Source organism: Giraffa tippelskirchi, chromosome 3, assembly GCF_054371585.1.
Source record: "Giraffa tippelskirchi isolate mGirTip1 chromosome 3, T2T-mGirTip1v1.2.pri, whole genome shotgun sequence".
In the NCBI taxonomy this organism is placed as follows: Eukaryota; Metazoa; Chordata; class Mammalia; order Artiodactyla; family Giraffidae; genus Giraffa; species Giraffa tippelskirchi.
The window spans coordinates 33,514,809-33,536,748 of record NC_137277.1 but is presented as its reverse complement, the minus strand read 5'-3'; the positions used below and the strand labels follow the sequence as shown (position 1 = coordinate 33,536,748).

The 21,940-nt window shown below is 42.6% G+C and overlaps 1 protein-coding gene across 8 annotated transcripts; it reads right to left on the bottom strand.

The window, feature by feature from the left end:
* Positions 1-1,028: 1,028 nt before the first annotated feature.
* SCO1 (synthesis of cytochrome C oxidase 1) lies at positions 1,029-21,872 on the bottom strand. 8 transcript variants are annotated; one of them, XR_014079125.1, is made up of 9 exons: positions 21,563-21,872; positions 20,299-20,392; positions 17,435-17,632; positions 16,855-16,947; positions 12,110-12,225; positions 6,679-7,126; positions 5,388-5,889; positions 3,075-3,274; positions 1,029-1,167 (listed from the first exon to the last, which is right to left on the bottom strand). XR_014079125.1 is itself a non-coding variant. In XM_081578326.1 (6 exons), the coding sequence occupies exons 2-6, from the start codon at positions 20,327-20,329 to the stop codon at positions 6,992-6,994; spliced, it is 573 nt and encodes a 190-aa protein (XP_081434452.1). In that variant the 5' UTR covers positions 20,330-20,392; positions 21,563-21,872; the 3' UTR covers positions 4,082-6,991. The 8 variants fall into 8 exon arrangements, 4 of the variants coding, with proteins under 4 accessions (XP_081434452.1, XP_081434449.1, XP_081434450.1 ...); XR_014079121.1 differs by having other exon boundaries at positions 20,299-20,389; XR_014079124.1 differs by lacking the exon at positions 5,388-5,889.
* Positions 21,873-21,940: the final 68 nt, after the last annotated feature.

Genomic DNA, 21,940 nt, shown 5'->3' with positions numbered 1-21,940 from the left:
TACCAGACCACCTGACCTGCCTCTTGAGAAATCTGTATGCAGGTCAGGAAGCAACAGTTAGAACTGGACATGGAACAACAGACTGGTTCTAAATAGGAAAAGGAGTACATCAAGGCTGTATATTGTCACCCTTATTTAACTTATATGCAGAGTACATCATGAGAAATGGTGGGCTGGATGAAGCACAAGCTGGAATCAAGACTGCTGGGAGAAATATCAATAACCTCAGGTATGCAGATGACACCACCCTTATGGCAGAAAGGGAAGAAGAACTAAAGAGCCTCTTGATGAAAGTGCAAGGAGAGTGAAAAAGTTGGCTTAAAGCTCAACATTCAGAAAACTAAGATCATGGCATCTGGTCCCATCACTTCATGGTAAATAGTTGTGGAAACAGTGGCAGACTTTATTTTGGGGGGCTCCAAAATCACTGTAGGTGGTGATTGCAGCCATGAAATTAAAAGATTCTTACTCCTTGGAAGAAAAGTTATGGCCAACCTAGACAGTATATTAAAAAACAGAGACATTACTCTGTCAACAAAGGTCCATTTAGTCAAAGCTATGGTTTTTCCAGTAGTCATGTATGGATGTGCGAGTTGGACTATAAAGAAAGCTGAGTGCCAAAGAACTGATGCTTTTGAACGTGGTGTTGGGGAAGACTCTTGAGAGTCCCTTGGACTGCAAGGAGATCCAGCCAGTCCATCCTAAAGGAGATCAGTCCTGGGTGTTCATTGGAAGGACTGATGTTGAAGCTGAAACTCCAATACTTTGGCCACCTGATGTGCAGAACTGACTCATTGGAAAAGACCCTGATGCTGGGAAAGATTCAAGGTGGGAGGAGAAGGGGACAACAGAGGATGAGATGGTTGGATGGCATCACCGACTCAATGGACATGAGTTTGAGTAAACTCCGGGAGTTGGTGATGGACAGGGAGGCCTGGCGTGCTGCAGTCCATGGGGTCGTGAAGAGCTGGACACGACTGAGCTACTGAACTGAACTGAGTGGGCCCAAGTTTGATAAAGAGTCTGACCTGAATTCCATGGTAGGGGTGCTGTCCGGCTGTCTCACTCTAAACCCTTTGTGTCCTCCCTGACTGGGTGCAGACACAAACCCAGAGTTACACATGTGATGTGGACAGGACACCCCTCCACAATGTGGTGTCGTGGCTCCTAGAAAGCAAAGGACCCAATTATAAACTTGACTTTTCACTGACTGGATATTCAGTGGTATTAAGCAAAAACAGATAAACCTTTTTTGGTGTGATAATGAGACTGTGGTTATTTTTCAAAGACCAAGAAAGATGGGCACACATGCGGGACTGTGTAGGAGGGGGTGGAGGTGTAGAAGAAATAAGCTCTGCCATGTTGAGAATTACAGAAGCTTGGTGATGGGCATATCAAGTTCACTACACTAGGCCACTCTTTCTATTTAAAATTTCCCACTATAAAAAGAAAACTCAAAGCTTACGTTTTCTTTCAATTAAACATTCACAGAGATGTTCTCCTGAAATATGACACAGGGTGAGTGACTTTTAACACCCCCTAGGAGGGGTGACATTGGCACCCACAGACCCCTACATGGTCAAAGCAAGTCATGGTGGGCACCCTGGCAGGCAGATCAGATCAAGCACTGCCCTCAGCCCTTCCAGGGCCTCCTCAACACTCAAAATAAAACAGGGCCCCTGCCATGAACTCTGGGGCCTGACACATGTGGCTCCCAGCTCCTTCTCCAGCCCTCCTGTCCCTGACTTACCAGCCACTGTCACACTGGGCTTCTGCTCTTGAGTGCCACACACTCACTCTGGGGTCAGGGCCTTCGAGCTGGAAGGTCTCCCTGGATACATGGCTCAGTTTCCAAACAGCCCCCTCCTGAAGGAGTCCTTCCATGACCAATCACACTGTCACCCACCCTCATTGCCCTCCAAGACCTTACCTTCTTTCTTCTTTCCAGCACCTCTATCCGACCTACTCTATGTATTTCTCTGTTGACAGTCTGTCTGCCACACTGAAGATGAACTCCCCAGGCAGGGAGGTGCTCAGTCCCTACCCCACGCCTGGCCCGTCTCCAGCACAGAGGTCAGGCCTGCACTCACAGATGGGGAGCAGATGCATGATCAACACCAAAGGGACAGACACACAGGCTGCTGAGCACAGCACCTCCAGAAGGGTGTCCTGGGGCCAGACATGAAGAAACGCTTGCTCATGACCTGTTGATGGACCCTCAAAGGCAAGAAAGTACCACATTGTGAACCGAGTGTAGGCAGAAATGGCACAGAATCAAGCCAACTTTGCTTGCAATGGCAGGAACTAGGCCTCAGGACAATCTGAGCAGTGAGACAGAGCGACCAGTTCCTGAGGTCAAAGTGGGAGTGACACCATTGTTAAAGCCGGAAACACTTAACAGTAACAGTCATGGCCTGACAGAGCAGCTACACCTCTGGTCAAAGCCCTCGAGAAGCCAGGAGAGCTCCAACCACCTGCTGTCCTGAGCATCACATTCTAGAACTTGGAGAACTGCCTCCTCCTTTGCAGACTCAGAGCTGCTGGAAGTCCAACAGCTTCACGAGGCCCCAGCGCCCGCCCACCCACTCCTGAAGCAGAACCTGCTCTGACCATGACCATGTGCTCATGCCCTGCTGTTCCTGTCAGGACCAAATGCCTCAAAGGTCCTGGCTTCAACTTGATGGCTTTTCCCACAACTCTTCTAAATCTGGACACCATTTAAGAAAGCAGGTGTGAACAGTTCAGTAAGGCAAGGTAACCAAAGAGCTTCAGGCTCAGCTATGTGTATCAGGGTGGGGAAACAGAAAGAGGTGGAGTTCCAGGTATTAGGATACAGGTAGGCTCGAGTGGGGTAGAGGTGGAGGGAGGGTAGCTCACACACACAAACCCACTGGTGACGCCACCTGTTAAGCAAGACCCAAATCACCACCTCATCAGGACCAAAAGTAACATGAGCCACCACTCCTTGAGCACGTGCTGGTGTTCTGAACTGCTCTTACCCTCACACAGACCCTGACCCACCAGCGCTCTTAAGTTCCCACGTTACAGGTAAGAAAAGTGAGGCTTCGAGTTACCTTAGCACCGTCAGGATTGAAACCAGACTGGTTTCAGCACACGAGAAGCTATGTAAGGTGGAGAGCCAGGCTGTGTGCATGCGCTGCCCAGCAACCACACCTGCATGGGGGAAGCCAGAGTCTGGCCAGCTCTGAAGGTCCCTGGCCTGTGGTTCCCAGTTCCATGTTGTCGTCCTGAGATTGAAGCTTCTCCAACATACCTGAAACGATGGCATCATTCAGCAATGGTGAGGGTGAGGGAACTGAAGCTTGCCCTGAAAAGGCTTTTGTTCTCCAGTGAGTCCACTACATAACCTTGGCACGAGGGGGCTATTTTGGGCTACCTTTGATATTTACCAAATTCAATAATATAACTACAGAAAAAATATAACAAAACTAACAGCTGTGTAAAAAACTTGAGTGGCACATATGCTAGTTTAAATGTTCGTAACTGGAGCCTGAGAACACAGCCTGTGTGGGTCCTTAGTATTTCGGAACGATACCCAGCCAACATTTAAAGGCAGCTGCCTGTAAGGATGGTGGGGAAGTGCTGTCTAGAGGCTTAACCTCGACCTGTTAACATGTAATTTTTTAAAGGAACACGTTGGTGGATTTCCGGTACAAAGACTAAGGTTGAAGATTCAAAGGAAATGCATCCAAAGTTTCCTGGTGGGGGAACAATGCTGACTTAAACATTCCAACTTTTCTGAATATTACAAATGTTTATGTTGTAATCATGGAAAGAAGAATAAACTTTAAAATATAGTCTTAAAATGAATAGAAAACCCCTAGATTCTAAAGGGGAACATTTGGCTAAAGAGGTTATTAATTGTACCTCATTAATAGGAATAACCACCCATATCTCTACAGAGTAATGTAACTCAGAACCACAGGTAAAATGTATGAGCTGAATGGATGAAGAATGCTTGTGTGACTGGTCTTTGAAAGGGTAGCTCTCTCACACATACACACACTCATACAACTTTATGCTATATGCAAAAAAAGAAAAGACATTATTTAGAGCAGTATTGCTGATCTGAAAATTTTAATTTCTTTTAACCTTATATTTAAAAACAATTTATTTTACAATCTCTTATGCAGATATTCACAAATTCAAACCACTCATTGGGTTCACATTAGCTGTCAATCCACACAGGCTTTTTACTGGTATTCAGCGAATCTCGGCTCTTATACCTGACCTATCAGCTATCTCACCTACAGCCAGGTGCACACAGTACTTTCGGGCCTGCTGCATGGACAGGATTCTTATAATTTTCAAATAAATTCCATTTCTTAAAATATTAATTCCACTGAAGAGATCAGTGAAAACACAACCCATCGAGGTCAAGGTTTGCACGTGGTACTTTGTTGAGAGGCAGTCTTGACTTTAACTTCCTGAGGCTTACAAAGAACGGGTGCCCCATGGGCACAGTGTACCCCCTCCTCGCATCAGCTTTTGTCTGGCCCCCATGAGCACCCCAGGCTTCCCTTTTGGGTCAGCTGGTAAAGAATCCACCTGCAATGCAGGAGACCTGGGTTTGATCCCTGGGTTGGGAAGATCCGCTGGAGAAGGAAAAGGCTACACACTCCAGTATTCTGGTCTGGAGAATTCCATGGACTATTGGAGTTGCAAAGAGTTGGACACAACTGAGCGACTTTCACTTTCACAAGCACCCCACAGCCCTGGGATAGGCAGGGACCTGACCACAAACTGGGACACAACTTCTAATGCAGATCCAGGAGTGAGGCCAGCACCTAATCTCTGGGAGTATCCCCTCCTGGGTAGAGATATTTGGACGTCATCTCTGAGGTCCTCTGCCCAACTTCTAAGCCTTTAAACTTGACACTGGAATGAAGAGCAAATAAAAGGTCTTTTTCAAAAGCTTGTTCCTTTTCTGGATCATGACACAGGCTCTAACCTGCAACAGCTGAGAATGAAGACTGAATTTTCTCCGGCATAAGCTGCTGCAAAGTGATCCGCACAAATGTTCTGTGGCTTAAAACAGACCATCTTTTTAAACGCCTGGCATTTCAGATACTTAAGATCGTCTTTGTTATGTGAGACTAGGCTTTCACTGGGGCTTCCACTGTAGTTCAAAGTGTAAAGAATCTGCCTGCAATGCAGGAGACCCAGGTTCTTTTAAGTTTCTCACCTTCTTGACAAGGTTCCTAGGAAAGTCATCCCAAACCAATGACTTCTGCCTGTGTTTAGATTTATATAAACTAAATCTGGGTAATTTTGTATTAAGGAGCCAAAAGGGAGAATGGCAGTGTGGCAGTCCACTAGGCGCTGTCACAAAGCATGATAGCCCCAGCTCTTGAACAGACACTTACTGTCTCATAGCCCTGGTGGCCAGGGCTTGTTTCTGAGGGCCTCTCTCCGCGTCTTCATGTGGTCTTCTCTCGGCCTGTGTCCCAATTTCTTCTCGTAAGAACAACACGGATGTTGGATGAGGGCCCACCTGAAAGGCCTCATTTTAACTTCTGAGAGACCCTGTCTCCTCACAGTCTCATTCTGAGGCACTGCGGTTAGAACTTCAATGAGCATATGAATCCAGGGGATACAGTTCAGCCCAGAACCACTCCAGAGTTTTACTTTCTTCACACCCCTTCATGTAAATATCTGTAGTAGGCTTAACGTAAGTATTGAGAAGAGGATTTAAAAACCAAAAGATAGAGCCATGTCACTTGCACAGAACTGATGTGAAGGGAAAGTCCATGTCTGATGAGGCACCACACCTGTCAAGGTGTGTGGAGACTGGCAAAGGCTCTGCGGCAGCTTCAGGTGGAGAACAGTGATAAGACAGTGAAGTCCAGACTCCAGGGAAGTTAACTTCTGAAACAAAAGCCAGCGTCTCCCTTAATGGCTGTGACTCCAGCACTTTGTGGATGGACAAGCCAAAGATGAGCAGAGTCCTCACCCAGATCCAAACCTGCCTTCCCCACATCCCCGTGACCCCTCAAAACAGCCTTGAGGCCCCAGTCCCTCACCACTGCATCAGAGGAACCTGGGCGGCAGGTGTGAACACAGGCCTCTGCATCCTTCTGTAGCTGAGTGAACCCAGCCCTGGGCCCGGGCGCCTGCACTTTAACAAGCACCTACCCTACCAGCCCCAAGAGCTGTAAGCTGTCATCTCTGCACCCATGAGAAAGGCCATGCTTGTCCAAGCTGCAAAGCTGAGCACACCTTTATTTCAGACAAGTACAGTCTAGCACAGGCAGGCGGGTACTCTGTACACACTCATGGTCCATATTGTCATACCCTCTGGTAGGTCCCTGGAAGCCCCACACATCATACTGCTAAAAATCACAAGAAAGATCCCTAGGGAACCTGATCTAATAGTTTGTCCCAAACAACTGATTCCCTCTCTATGAGTAAAATCAGCACTTGCTGACAGGGGATCACATTGCAAACAGTGACAATGATTCTCATTCACAAGGAAGACTATACTAATGCTTTCAAGCGTAAAGATTAATTATGAATGTCAGAGAGCCTGATCTGATTGCATCAGCCACCTCAAAGAGGAAAGCAAACGACACTCCTCCTGGAAATTCAGTACAACCTGTCTGAGCAAGGCCTCAAGACGCTGGAGAGGCAGCCACATGACCAAAGGGCCCCACTCACGTGGGGAGATGCCTGGATGCGTCTTTTCTGGCTGTATCCTTCCCTGAGGTCCATTCCACTGGTTTCAAGAAAATTTGGTTCTCTGGTCTCAAGGCCACAATTTGGGAGACTTTTAGTTGTAATCTTTACAGTTCCAAGAATTCATTCTTGATGAACTCAAGCGTAACATCCCCTGTCCAAAATTTAGATTTTCTCCTGGTGTGAAGGCCTTTTTGCAGGCTGCATGTATGTACATGTATGGATTGGCTCCTACGGGAGATAAAGTCCTTCCTCTTTGGCAGCAGAATAGAGCATGGCCATGCTGTGTTAGTTATTAGCTCTTTTTCCTGTGTGTCCGCATGTGTGCAGCAATTGAACCAGCTATTTCTGCATTCTTCTTGTTCTGGCCAAAATAATCTAGAAATTCACCATCTGGCCCAATTAAGTACATTATGATTGTATGATCCACCTGCAGAGAAAAGGGGAAAGGGAAGGATGATAAAAAGTTCACCATAATAAGCGCCTTACTGTAATGAATAAACACTGCAGGTAAGATGCTAACCTCTGCAGCATCTATTATTTCCATTATTTATGGAATGGGCCTAAGTCTATTACAGTCAATTCACAACCACAAATTATCTAAAATACCCCCCCCCCGAAATTTGCCCTATTTTTGCTTGACACATCAAGCGAGAACTTGGAATTCTTTCAGTTCAATCCTTAACACACTCATCTACACAATTCTGAGGAAAGAACACACTTCTAAGAAATGGCTGCTGCTGGCCTTCACAAAGCAGCCAAAGCTGTGGATCACCGATGCCTGCTTGGAAAGAGTCCATGTTTACAAGCAAAATATTTTATCTGACCCCTTAACCACATCATAAAGAGATATCACATGGGATTAAAAGTGTTGATGAGAAATTACTTTATTTATTAAGTTCTTGGGTATGTTCTTTCATGTTTTTGGAAGAACTGGTTATCATCCATCATATCCTAAATTCTACTTACCATATTTTATGAGAAAAAAACCCAGAACACTAACTAAACACATAATATATATAAATTCCAACACAGTATTTAGTTCTGCTATTAGTGATTCAAAAGCAAACATGAAAATGAATGTTCTCTTCCCCTGGTAAGTGTTTACACTACACTGAACAATCTCACCTAAAACGAATTCCTCAGGAGCCATCAACACTATACTTCCCAGGAGTCCCCTTAAATCCATTATCCACTTTCCTGGAAAAGTTCTTAAAGTGTTCCTAGCTCGACCTAAAGTCCAAACTAGCCATCAACGTTTTGAGTCAAATGCTTCACATCCAGCGGTAAATGAGCAGAAGACATGGCCCTTGGAATCCTGGGAATTCATTCCAGGCTTGACAAAGACAGGAATGTGATCACACATACCAGACTGGAGACACCCCAAATATACCCAGACACACATGCTATGTCTGTGAAGCTGTCATGCTTTTACACACACACACATTCGTAAAGAGAGAGCAAATGGAAAGAGTCACTAGCCTACTCACATCGGAAAGAATGCAGACCTGGGGGCTCAGACAGCTGCTGATCTCAGGGGTCTGGGGATAACTCACCTCGGGAGAACAGGGACCTGCATTTCTCCAAACAGCTGACAGACTCAGAACGAGGCCTCCATGCATCTCCCAAAGCCCTACTCCACAGCTCACACTTCTTCTTTTTTCACCCCATTTCTTCCTTATTCCTACTCTATTCTGTTCTCTCTCCTCCATAAAAAACCAGAATTTCAGTGTGTGTTTGGCTTATTTTATGAGTATCCCTCATATAAATTACTTTCTAATACATAGTAAAAATACTGCCCAAACTGTCAGACTTGTCAGTGGCCACATCTCAGTGTTCACTGGGGTTGTGGGCAGAGCAAATGATCATGTTTCTACTGTAAAGTTCGAGTAGTTTTTAGTGCAGAGAAAGGACACTACCATCCGCTGACAAGCTCTTCCACGTGTCATCTTAACCCAGGAGACAGGATCATCTCCTCTGCAAGCAACAAACAGGCTCCAGGGGGCAAGTGACATAATTAGTAGGCGCCAGAGCAAGCTTAGAACCCATATTTACTGTCCCACCACCGTCTCTATAGGAATGCTGGGGAGCAACCATGCAGTGTTTCTAACATGCAAGTTTGTACACATACATACATACTCCCTCAGACTCCCTAAGTTCTCCTCAGGGGGCACCACTGCCACCAGGTCCTGCTGGATTCTTCCAGACAGTCCTTCTGCATTTATCAGTGTGTCAATACCCACCTATTTCTCTTAATGCAGAAGTGACAACACATTATGGGGCTTCCCTGGTGGCTTAGTGGTAAAGAACCCACCTGCCAATGCAGGAGACTCAGGTTTGATCGCTGGGTTGGGAAGAGCCCCTGGAGAAGAAAACGGCAACCTACTCCATATTCTTGACTGGGAAAGCCTATGGACAGAGGATCCTGGCGGGCTATAGTCTTTGGGGCCGCAGAGAGTCAGACACAAGTGAGTAACCACCACCACACTATACTTGTTTCTCCACTTGGCAATATACTGGATGTTGTTCTGTATCAGTACATGTATAGAAGCCTTTTAAAAAATGGTTGCTTGGTTTTCAGTCTTTTTACAAACAATGCTGTAGGTTATATCTGTAGGGAAAACTCCAAAAAATAGGGTCTCTAACCTAAAAAGTATTTAAATGCTTTAAATGCTGATGATAATACAAACGGCCTTCTGAAAAGGGCATATCAGTTGAAACCCATCAACAAGGCATGGAAGTGCCAGTGGGTCCGATTCACTCCAAACGCTGTAGTATTTTCTCTTTCCGCAAATAAGATCATGACAATATATTTGGCCTTTCTGATCCAACAGGTGAAAGACGATATCACATTATACAACGCACACTTCTTTTATTAAGACTGAACATCTCAGGTTTGAAAGCCATGTGTATCCTTTTCCAAAAGTATTTTCTAACTAACACTTAGAAAATAATACAACATTACACATATCACACGATGGCTTGCACACTTAGCTGTCAGGAATGTGTAGCATGTTCAGGTTATGCACACTATGGGTCTGAGGATGCCACGAGCATTCAATACCAGCTCATCTCTGTTGCTGAGATTAAGAAAATCTCATTCCTTTTTACATCTCCATCTTAAAGTACTCCCTCACTCCCTGCATGTCCTTAAATCTTAAGTTTCCCTACCATCTCCGCAAGGGACAGAATCACACTAGTATGAAAAAAACCAAGAAGCTGGAGAATGTCTCCTCCTACTGGTTGATTTTGCAAGCATATAACAGTGAACTCGCTGATTCTTATCAAAACTGCATTCTATGGTAGTAAGTAGATCAGTATTTATTTCTCAAAATGGGGTCTCAGATGGGTTCTAGAGGGTTTAAGAAATTTCCACAACATTTAAATATTCACATTTTAAACATTAAAAGGTTAATACCCATATTTTGGATTATCTGCATGGCTATCTTAGGGTACAAATCTCAGTACCTGTATTTGGTTTATGTTTATGAGCTCACTGGCACCTTGCCTTTCACTGCTGGTTATGGTCAGACAAGAAAAGATGCACTCTTACTAAGTGAAGACCCAACCAGCTCAAAGGTTTCAAAGTATTTTTATCTGTCTGTCTGTCTATCTACCTGTCTACTGCACTGCTCAGCCTCTGGATCTTAGTTCCACAACCAGGGACTGAACTTTGGCTCTTGCAATGAAACCGTGGAGTACTAACCACTGGACCACCAGGGAATTCCCTCAAGGTATTTTAAATAAAAAACGATGAGGGTCAGTTGACGATAGAGGTGGGTGTCGGACAGCAGTGTGACCCAAATCACATTCCTGTGGTAAGCAGTGCTCTGGGTTCAGCAAAGTATCTCTTAACATTAGCTGAATGTTTGAGTATTTTAGGTTGTTTGGTCTAATCTGTAAAATAAAACTTTAGAATTATGAGCTATAAGCACAAGACTAAGGAGTGTTAACTAGTTGACAACTGCATGTATGTTTAATAAATCTGTTCAACCCTGTAAGTCTGACTGACTAGTTCAACTGCTCCCACTATTATCATAAGTTAAGCTCAAAACTAGTCAGTACAACTCTTTTACAGAAAGATAAAGTCTGAAAAGCTCTCCTTTCTCCTCGGCTTCTTCTCTGCTCTTCTCATGCTGTTAGTGTGACAAGAGGAAACCACGGTAGGTCCCCCTACTTTGCTTAGAGTCTAAGAAAAAATGCTGATTTTTCTTTTTCTCCCATGAACTCAAGTTTTCCTAAGTCTATGAGGTACCAGAACTAAAAATAAGATTACTATGTGGGTTGAAGGCAAAGGGACCAGAAACACACCTTTAATTTAGGCCAAAGACTATGGGGCACCCACATGCTCCAGGTTCAAAGGTGGTGGGGAAATCACAGTGGGCTGTAGAGGTAGCACTGCAGTGAGACGTCCCCTCTGCACATCCTCCTGGAAGCTGGCCATGGTGCTGCTGGCACACCAGTGATTCAGGGTCCTGCCTGTCTTTCTACAAAACCAGCTCTGCAGCTGGAAAGTCTCTTATGATTCATCACTTTGTCGCAACAATATTACAGAGAAAATAGAGCATGACAATTGAGGAAAATCTTGAAATAATACTAAAATATACAATGTAAGCTCTTCATGTGATAGGGAAGTATGTCCACGTTGGGAAGGAAACAGGGTGGGTAGGGGTGGTGCTTACACTTCACTCAGAAACCACTGACAAGAAGAGTAACAAGGTGACTCAGACTCCTGGGTACTGCTGATGAATGTGAAGATAGCTCTCGAACGTTAAGAGCTGCAGAAGACCCACCTAACAGAATTTGTTCTTCATTAAAAAAAAAAAGCATATTAAACACCTAATTATGCAGAGCATAATAGTTGCAAGTGCAACTAAACACAAAATTATGTATATAGTTGGTATGAAAAGAAATCTTATAAAAAGTCTAACTGCCTATGGCTTTCTTTTCTCTTGGTTTTCAGAATTCTTACTCACTCAAACCCAAAAATGCAGGTCCCTAAGGCCTAACATTGCTTATCAAAAGAAGCATATTTCTTAAACCTCTTCATTAGGGGGGGCAGAGAGAACCAATACAGTGTTTATAAACTAAAAATGAGCTTTGCCCCAAATGATTAGTTTATACTCTGGTGAATTTAAGATATCCCAGATTTTAATATACTGTTCTACAATTTTATGTGCCAGGAGAAAAGTGGGCAATTAAACTATTAGAACAAAAAATATAAATTAATCATCCTTCAAAAACTATATACACTTTTCTACGCTCTCAAGCATCCCTAATTATTAAGGAATTTGCTATCATCTCAGAGTATTTACTGTCCTCATTTTGCTTTTAAAGCCAGTCATCATGGAAAGCTTATAAATGTCTGGGGCCTAGGAGCCTGCCCAGGTGTTGAAACTGAGCATTTACTTACTATGTAGTCCTCATCTTCGTCCTTGGGGCCAGGGCTGTAATACACTCTGAATGCTCTGGCCACTTGATCGATCTCTTCTTTTGTTCCAGTCAAGCCAATCAGTTTGGGAGAAAATTCTAAATAAAAAATGAGAAAGACAGTGAAAAAGAAGAGGCAAAAAAACAACCATCTCTACTTCAAAAAAACAGTTATAAAGTTACTGCCACTTTCTTCCTATGAGTCCCAAAACAGCTTTTCATGTTTCAAAGAAGAAGAAATTCATCTAAAACAAATGAAAATTTTCCTCTGTGATATATGTCACATTCATCAAGACAGACCACACTGGAATTAAACCAGAAATCAATAGCAGAAAGAAACCTGCAAAATCCCCAAAACACATGGAAATTAAACACACTTCTAAATAACACATGGGCCAAAGAAGAAATCTCAAGAGAAATTTAAAAATTAAAATGGAAACACAACTTATTGAATGCATATAGTAGAAACGAAGACATAAAACCTGTAAGTTTCTACCTTAGGATCTAGAAAAAGAGCAAATTAAATCCAAAGTATGCAGAAGAGAATTAGAGCAGAAATCATGAAACTTAAAACAGGGTATTTATAGAGAAGAGCAATGAAACCAAAAAAAGTTCTTGATAATGTATGTCAAATCCTTTCATGACTATCTAATAAAGCTGGAAGCAGTGTATTCTAATTATTTATGTCTTATCTTTTGTTAATTTAGTTGTTGTTAAACATTTAGGTGTAGTTCTGAGATATGCTGAAGTTCAAAGATATTCTTATGAATTAAGCATCACAGTTTTCCATTGTTTCATGAGAAACTTGGCTGATTAGTTCATGCCAGGTCAAAATACCTGTGCCTCATTTTCCAGCACATAATCTCACAGCATGCATTTGCTATTCAGTTTTTGGAATTTGTATAAGTAAGCTGGGGAAGTCACTTACAACACCTGGATTCATCAGACCACTGAGCTGAGTCCAGCATTTAACAGCAGCACTTTGTTTCAAAGGGAGAGGAAGCCGATTATCATTCTCTGGTCTAACTCATTCTAAATTGGAAAAACTGCTCAGAAACTGAAAAAGCTAGTTTGTCTTGCTTCCCCACTCTCTGAGCAGATGAAGAGAAGGTAAGTGAAGTCTGAATTAGCTGCACATCCAAACCTTTTAAAACCTTTTGAAACTCCAGTAATTTTCTAAATACCAACTTAAAATTCTCCCCAAATGCAACTAGAAATGGTATCATCATCAACCACTGTACTTGCTAATGAAGAATATTACCATAGGGTTTTCGTATTTCCGTTAGTTATAGCAACTCAAACACCTACTCATTTGGGGATACCTAAGTTTGGTTAATATGTGATGATAAGTAAAAATCAGTATGACACATATTTAAGATCATTTATTACCCAATGAGTTATACCTGCTTTTAAAAAATAACAATGCTATCTATTGCTCCAATTTCTGACGAACCTGTAAGCTGTGGATATAAATTCTGCTTATATGTAATAAAAATTCTAAAACTTCAATGAGAAAACAAACCTTTGTAACCTTGGGTTAGGCAACTATTTCTAACAAATGAAACCAAAAAAATTATCTATTAATATAAAAGAACAAATAAATGGAACCTCTCCAAAATGGAAGTGTGAAGTGAAAATTTAAAGTCGCTCAGTTGTGTCTGTGGATATACAGTCCATGGAATTCTCCAGGCCATAATACTGGAGTGGGTAGCCTTTCCCTTCTCCAGGGGATCTTCCCAACCCAAGGATCGAACCCAGGTCTCTCGCACTGCAGGCAGATTCTTTACCAGCTGACCCACAAGGGAAGCCCTCCAAAATGTAAACTGCTCTTCCAAATACATGGCTGACATGACAAGCCATAAGCTAAGAGGAAATATTAGCAAATCATGCACCTGATAAAAGACTTTCATCAGGAATATAAATAATAAACAAATACTTAAGTAAAATAAAACAGCTCCATAAAAATGGGAAAAAGATGTGGGGACACTTTACCTAAGACATACAGATGGCAAGTAATGGCATGAAAAGACGCTTAATGTTCAAAGTTATTAAGGGAAATGCATTACTAAAACCACAGTGAGACACCACTAACACACCTACTGAGGTGGCTAAAATGAAAAGACTGACCCTATTGAGTGCGGCAGGACGTGGAGGAGCTGGAGCCCTCATATGGTGCCAGTGGGAGTATGAAAATGCACAACCACTTTGGGAAAAGTCTGTCAGCTTCTTAAAAAGTTAAGAATGTGCCTATTACATGACCTAGCCACTCCACTCCGAGGTATTTACTCAAGGGCAATGAAGGCATGTGTCCACACAAGACGTGCACATGAGTGCTCTCAACAGCTTTATTTGTAAGAGTCAGAGACTGGAAATAACTCCAATGTCCATCAACAGGATACTACTGAACAATAATAATGAATAAACTATTGATACACATCATAACATGGATGAATCTCAACATAATTATACTGAAGGTGTGTGTCTGTGTGTGCGTGTTAGTCGCTCAGTCGTGTCTGACTCTTTGTGACCCCATGGGGTGTAGCCCACCAGGCTCTTCCATCCATTGGATTTTCCAGGCAAGAATGCTGGAGTGGGTTGCCATTTCCTTCTCCAGGGGATCTTCCTGATTCAGGGATCGAACCCAGGTCTCCTGAACTGCAGGCTGACTCTACTGTCTGAACCAACATGGATGAATCTCAACATAATTATACTGAAGGAAGTCATTAAAAAAACAGCATATACTGTACAATCCCATTTACATAAACTTATAAATTTGCAAACTAATCTGTATCGACAGAAAGCAGATATGTGGTTGCCTGGAGATAGGAGGTAGGTGCAGGGGAGAGACATGAATAGCAAGGGCACGTGGAAGCTGATGGGGTTGATGGATATGTTCACTCAGACTGTGGTGATGGTGTCCCGAGTTCTTACATGTGTCAAAAGGAACACACTATGCTGTACTTTATGTACTCTTTCTATATATCAACCATCTCTCATTACACGTGTTAAATAATACACACAGCAGGTCTTACATAAAACACATTTGAAAACAACTCAAAGTTCTCAAGGATATGTATTAGGTGTCATATAATAAAAATAATTAGAGAACTATTCATTAGTCCTTCTGACCAGTAGCTTAAATCAATTTCACCATAATTAAAATCAAAATTCCTGATTTTTAAGCACCCATGTTCCACAAACTAGTGTAACCACAAAACCTGTCTGATCAGATTTTGACTCATTATTATTATTATTTTTTTTGCTTAGTGTTTAATCACACGAATATTAACAAGTCATTCTTCTCTTTCCTTTTATATATTTTCTCTTACTTGAATTATATTTAACTGAATTATGGTTGATTTACAATACTGTGTTCTCATCACTTTTTTTAGCTAAAAAAACTTGAATTCAGAGAAATTACCCAAACTCATATGAACCTAAATTTTCACCCTTAATTCTACCATAATTTCTAGCCTTTAAAAGTACCTTCTAATAGGCTTTAAGTACATGTTGAGATGTTTGAACTGAAATTCTTCCTTAAAACAGCTATGTGTTTATCATTTATACTTTAGGTTTATAAAATATGCAGAGTTCAAAAATGTGTTTATATTTAGTTATTTTTCTTTAATCTCCCAATGAACATATTCCCAGAACGCATGTTTGCCCTAATTTTACGAAAGGGAGAATGAGGTTCTGAGCTGGAATCAGAAGCAATTCACTTCAGTTCAGTTCAATAGCTCAGTCAAGTCCGACTCTTCGTGACCCCATGGACTACAGCACACCAGGCTTTCCTGTCCATCACCAACTCCCGGAGTTTACTCAAACTCACGTCCATCGAGTCGGTGATGCCATCCAACCATCTCATCCTCTGTTGTCCCCTTCTCCTCCCACCTTCAATCTTTCCCAGCATCAGGGTCTTTTCCAATGAGTCAGTTCTTCGCATCAGGTGGCCAAAGTATGGGAGTTTCAGCTTCAACATCAGTCCTTCCAATGAATACTCAGGACTGATTTCCTTTAGGATGGACTGGTTGGCTCTCCTTGCTGTCCAAGGGACTCTCAAGAGTCTTCTCTAACTTCACAGTTCAAAAGCATCAATTCTTTGGCACTCAGCTTTCTTTATGGTACAACTCTCACATCCATACATGACTACTGGAAAAACCATAGCTTTGACTAGATGGATCTTTGTTGGCAAAGTAATGTCTCGGCTTGTTAATATGCAGTCTAGGATGGTCATAGCTTTTCTTCCAAGGAGTAAGCGTCTTTTAATTTCATGGTTGCAGTCACCATCTGCAGCGATTTTGGAGTCCAAGAAAACAAAGTCTGTCACGGTTTCCATTGTTTCCCCATCTATTTCACATGAAGTGATGGGACTGGATGCCATGAACATTAGTTTTCTGAACATTGAATTTTAAGCCAACTTTTTCACTCTCCTCTTTCATTTCATTGAGAGGCTCCTGATGAACTGCTCAGAAGCAATTACAGCCTCTCAACTCAAGGCTCTCTCTTTCCTTTTTGATATATGAAGGCGAAGTTCAACCCTTCCTCTGTGACAAAATAATTTACTTACTAGCCAGAGTCACAGTTCTGAGCCACTTTCTATCCACCTGTACAACAAGTGATGGCACCATTTGTCCCTCTATCTCACAAGGCACTGCAAGGTTCGAGTGAGCTGATCTTTCAAAATCTCTAAGCACTAAATAGACGTAAAGTATTGGAAATAAAACATACCTTTTACATAATTGGCGATGGCTTCTTTTGTGTCCCTCTCTGGGTCAATAGTGATGAAAAGCGGAGTTAAATTTGGCAGAGTTGGAATACTGTCTGAAATAAAGTTCTCATTAGTCATTATTCACAGTCTAAGGGAGAACACAAGTAGCAGTTACAGCAGTGTGCAGCACAGCAAGGCGGTCAGGCAACACAGAGGGATAGCTAACGGCGATGGGGGAGGGGAGGGGAGCCTCAGGAAGTGCAGGTACATACACGTCTGTGGTGCAGTCAGATACATATCCCAGTAAACACCCGCACCAGTGCGGACGTGCTGTTTTGTTACTCAGAATCGCATCATGTGGACACCCTGTCTTCTAATCTAATCCAGTGTTCGTAGGATTCCTGCCCCCGCCTCCCCCGACAACCATTCTGCAAGTGCCAGGAAACTGTTAATAAGGTCTGAATATCCTGGAATGATTCATTTCCCACAAACCGAATAATTACAACCCTCCACCTACCAGTAACATAATATGAAAAGCATAGTAATCTTAAGGGTATCAAGTAAACATGTACGTTTTACAGAATGAGACAGCTTTCTTACCTATTTCATCCACGACTTGAATCATTTTTTCTAGTTCTTCCGGACAGATATCAGGACAATGAGTAAAACCAAAATAAATCAATACCCATTGGCCCAGGTAGTCCTTATCAGTTTTGGGCTCGCCAGTATGAGTTGTGAGGGAAAATGGGCCCCCAAGTAAAGGCTTTCCAATGCTTCGCTGCCGTTCCTTCTCCAGTTCTTAAAAAAACACAGAAGGAGAGGGAAAAAAAAGTCAATCTAACCACAAGTACTCAAATGCCTGATCTATGGTTCACATTATATTTATGACTGAGGGCACAAAATGTGGAAAAAATAGCCTGTTTCCAAGAAGCTTAAAAAAATCTTTTAAGAGAAATAAGCATAAAGTAAAATGAAATGAAGTGCTATTGTACATAATAGGGACTATTAAAAAAATGCAGTAAAAAAAATTTTCTTCCTCTTCCAGAACAATTCAGTCCTTAGCCATTAGGTGTGGCCCTGATGGAGTGGAGGAGGGACACAGCAGAACAGAATGTCTAAGCCTGAGTGGGAGAGGTGGGTGGCCTGGCAGTGACGCTGGAGCCTGAGTGTGCAGGAGGGCAGCTGCATGTGGAGAGGACAGCAGAAACGTGACCTTAGTTACATACAGGGGCCTGATCAAATAAGTAAATATATTAAACATAAGTGTTAAAACAAATGGAAAAGGAGTTAGAACAATGGAACGAGAGAGTAGAACAAACCTTGAAGTACTGGAAAGAAATGGGAGGCAGCATATGCACTTATGGTTTCAATACATATAGATACAGAAATAAATAGAGCTATGAACACGTACATCTCTTTCCTAGCTCTGTCCACTGAAAGGATGCAGGAGCAGACACACCCCAATAGCAATGAGCTCATATCCTGACTTCCAAATATCATCATCTTTCACTAAAAGGAAATGAGGCTCTTCAGAGAAATGGCTGGTACCAGGGTTAGGGCAGAAAAAGTACACGAACCTAGAACATTCTACCACACTAGAATTAAGGACGAACTCAAAAGAATATTGGAGGACTGTTGGAAGGAAACAACAGCCTGTTCGAAGGGACTCCCATTGACCAATCTGGGCCATTGGGAGTGTCAAACTCCCACTGAATAATGGGAGTTTCTCCCAGAGAATAATGGACTACAACTCAGTGTTTTGCAAGAAAATCGTTAAGTCCACACTGACATAAACACATGAATTGAATTTGATGGGGAACAGAATATTTACATGCATAAATACAGAATATTTACATACAAAAATGGACATCACAAAACACACAATTACATCTTCAATAGAGAAGAGTGACAGACGTCACCTTAATCAAGTGGTCAGACTGAACTTTATCAGTAATGGGACAAATTGAAATCATGTGACACCTGATTAAATGCAACAAGAACACAGCATCCTCAATCTAATCAGGAGAAAATACCAGAAAAACCCAAACTAAGGGACAGTCTACAAAATAACTGGCCTGTAATCTTCCAAGCTGTCAAGGTCATGAAAGTCAGGTAAAGGCTGCAAAACTGTTACAGACTGAAGGAGAACAAAGAGAAAACTAGCTATGAGGTGTGGTTCTACACTGGATCCTTCTGCTATAAAAGGAGGGCAACAGTTGGGACTTCCCTGGCAGTCCAGAGGTTAAGACTCTGTGCGCTTCCACTGCAGGGAGTGAGGGTTCAATCCCTAGTGGGGGAACAAAGATTCCATGAAGAATGGCCAAAAAATGTTTAAAAAATAAACTAAAAGGAGGGTATCATTTGCAAAACTCGAGTAAGATCTGAAGATTGAACAGTAGTAACATTGACATCAATTTTCTGATTTTGTTGATTGTATTGTGGTCATGTTGAAGAATGTCCTTGTTTGTAGAAAATACACAATAAAGTATTTGGAGATGATGAGGCATCATGTCTGCAAATACTCTCACTTTTAATACTGTTTCATAATACAAGTTTTTACAAAACCAGATTATTAACAGAAGGTGAAAATTTCAAACCAAAGTCAAAAGAAGCTTGGGTTTTCTAGAACTGTCTCTACTATTTCTTTCCTAGATTGTCAAGTTTATTTCATTTTGAAACTGAAGCAACTTGAGTGCATATTAAAACATGAAAATCGTAATTAGTAAAACAGTGCTTGCTACACGAAAGAAATATATCTGTGTATCAATATGGTGTTTATAATCCTAAGGTTCTAAAGCGTACAAATTCTCACTCCCAGATATAAACATTATCCTTTGTATAGTGGCATCAAAAGAGACTCTCTAAAGAATCAAAACAGAGTAAGTGGTACTTTAAGGATTTACTAGAAACTTCTAAAACAAACCTTAAAAGTCCTGAAATATTCACTAAAATATAAAGTTCTTGTAAACAATTTCTAAACTCCAAGTGTTAATCCAGAGCGGCTCCTGGCATTCCCACGCCAGGCTCTCATTAACTTCCCTCTGGCCGGGCAGAACCTCATCAAGTAAAATCCTTTCCTTCTGTGTGTTTCACTGTCATGTGCACCTCAATGGCTGGACCGCACCTTAGTCATCCTTGTACCCTCTGGACTTCTTACCACCCACATCCTAATCCGTCCACAGTACGTCTTTTCACACAGTTAGTGTGCCCTGAACAGAGAGGACAGTGGAAAAATAGATGAAACCCAAATAAAGTCTGTAGTATAGTGAACAGTCATGGTTATACAAGGTGTTAACATTAGGTGAAGATACGTGAAAGATACGTGGGAACTCTTGTCATTTTTACAACTCTACCATAAACATTACATTATTTCAAGATACAAAGCTTAACACCAACACCACCAAGATGCTAGTCAATAGCCAGGAAGGGTTTTACTAAGAGCTCACTGGATGGCATCTACTTACTCTCCGTCTTTTCTTTCTTGAAGTACTTCATTCCAGCCAATAAAGCTCCTCCAATAGCAAATGTGACGGCTAAAGACTTCCAGGAAACAGGCTACTGGGGCAGAGATTTCAAAATTAAAAATATTAGTAAAGTGCATTTAATTACACTAAATTTATTACAGTAGTTTCTAAAATACATACACAGAGGCCTTGATCTTGTTAAACAGGCAGGATGTTTCACAGTACCTTGGGATGAAAAAACACAGTTGCATCTGAGCTCCTAACACAATTACTAAGGCACTGCTTTCCAAGGGAACGTTCCCTAAATCAATTTCTGTTCACGTGAAAACAGGACCCAAGGCTCAAGCACCATGACTGTTACCACGTGTGACCGAGATCCCAACTGCTGATTTAAAAATCAGTTAATCACCTGCTTGTGCGGATACTGAGAAATAAACCAAATAAATCTGGTTTCCAGAGTAACAAAACCAAAGTAGAAGAGACTTAAAAGTGGAACTTCTTGCAAATGGCATCATTATTTCTTTGTACTTTCTTCCAAGTCCCCCGATAAGTAAAATAACTCATTAATCTTCCCCCAGCATCAATAACAACTTCTCTTACTTATCACTACAGCCTAGTGGCTTCTAAGTTCTTTCGGGGTCCTAGAATCCAGGAAAAACCAAAGGGAAAAAGGCATAGCCATGACGCACATTTGCTCAGTAGCAGCATACAACACACCAAGCCTCTGAAGGGAGAGTCGAGTGACAAATTATAAAAACGTTAACTCTTTAATTATGGCAAACTTACGGTTGAGACCCCCCCCCCGAGAAATCCTGAAACTTATTTTCTTCGCACAATAGCTAACTAAAATCCAAGTCCAGTATCTTTCTTTAACGCTGGAAGTGAAAGTCGCTCAGTCGTGTCTGACTCTTTGCGACCCCATGGACTATACAGTCCATGGAATTCTGCAGGCCAGAATACTGGAGTGGGTATCCTTTCTCTTCTCCAAGGGACCTTCCCAACCCAGGATCGAACCAGGGCTCCCGCATTGCAGGCGGATTCTTTACCAGCTGAGCCACACGGGAAGCCCCTTTAATGACGAGGGTACGTGCAAAACGGAGAGGAACGCGGGATGAGATTCTGTGACTCAGGTGAGCAGGCTGAGTGGAGGTCAACCTGAGGCCAGGTAGAGTGGTTTCTGAGGTCACGACCAAGCGGTATGGGAAGGGCGCAGGGCTGACCGACAGACGAGACTAGCAAAGGCAAAGCTCTGATATGTACTCACTCCGGGCTTCGAGGGGCGCATGGGGTCTCTGCTGCCCTTCCGCTCCGATCCCGACGACCCGGGCGGGGGCGGCGTTGCAGTGCTGAGGGGGCGGCTCCCCAGGCAGCAGGCAGCGAGCCCGGAGGCTCGCCATGCCTCCTCTGGCCTCGCGCAGAGCCGTCCCAGCAAAACCCTCGCGGTCCCCTTTCCTGGGCCCCAAACCTCGAATTCGTGAGGTAAGAGACGCCAAAGTTGGCGGCCCGGAAGCCGCATTATCCGGCCGGACACGAGGAACAGCCCTGCCATGAACTCGAGAGACGGCGCCTCCTTTGACCCGCCCCTCGACTTCCGGCGCCGTTTCTACCTCCTCCGGAAGTGAGGGAGAGCCGCTCTTTCCGC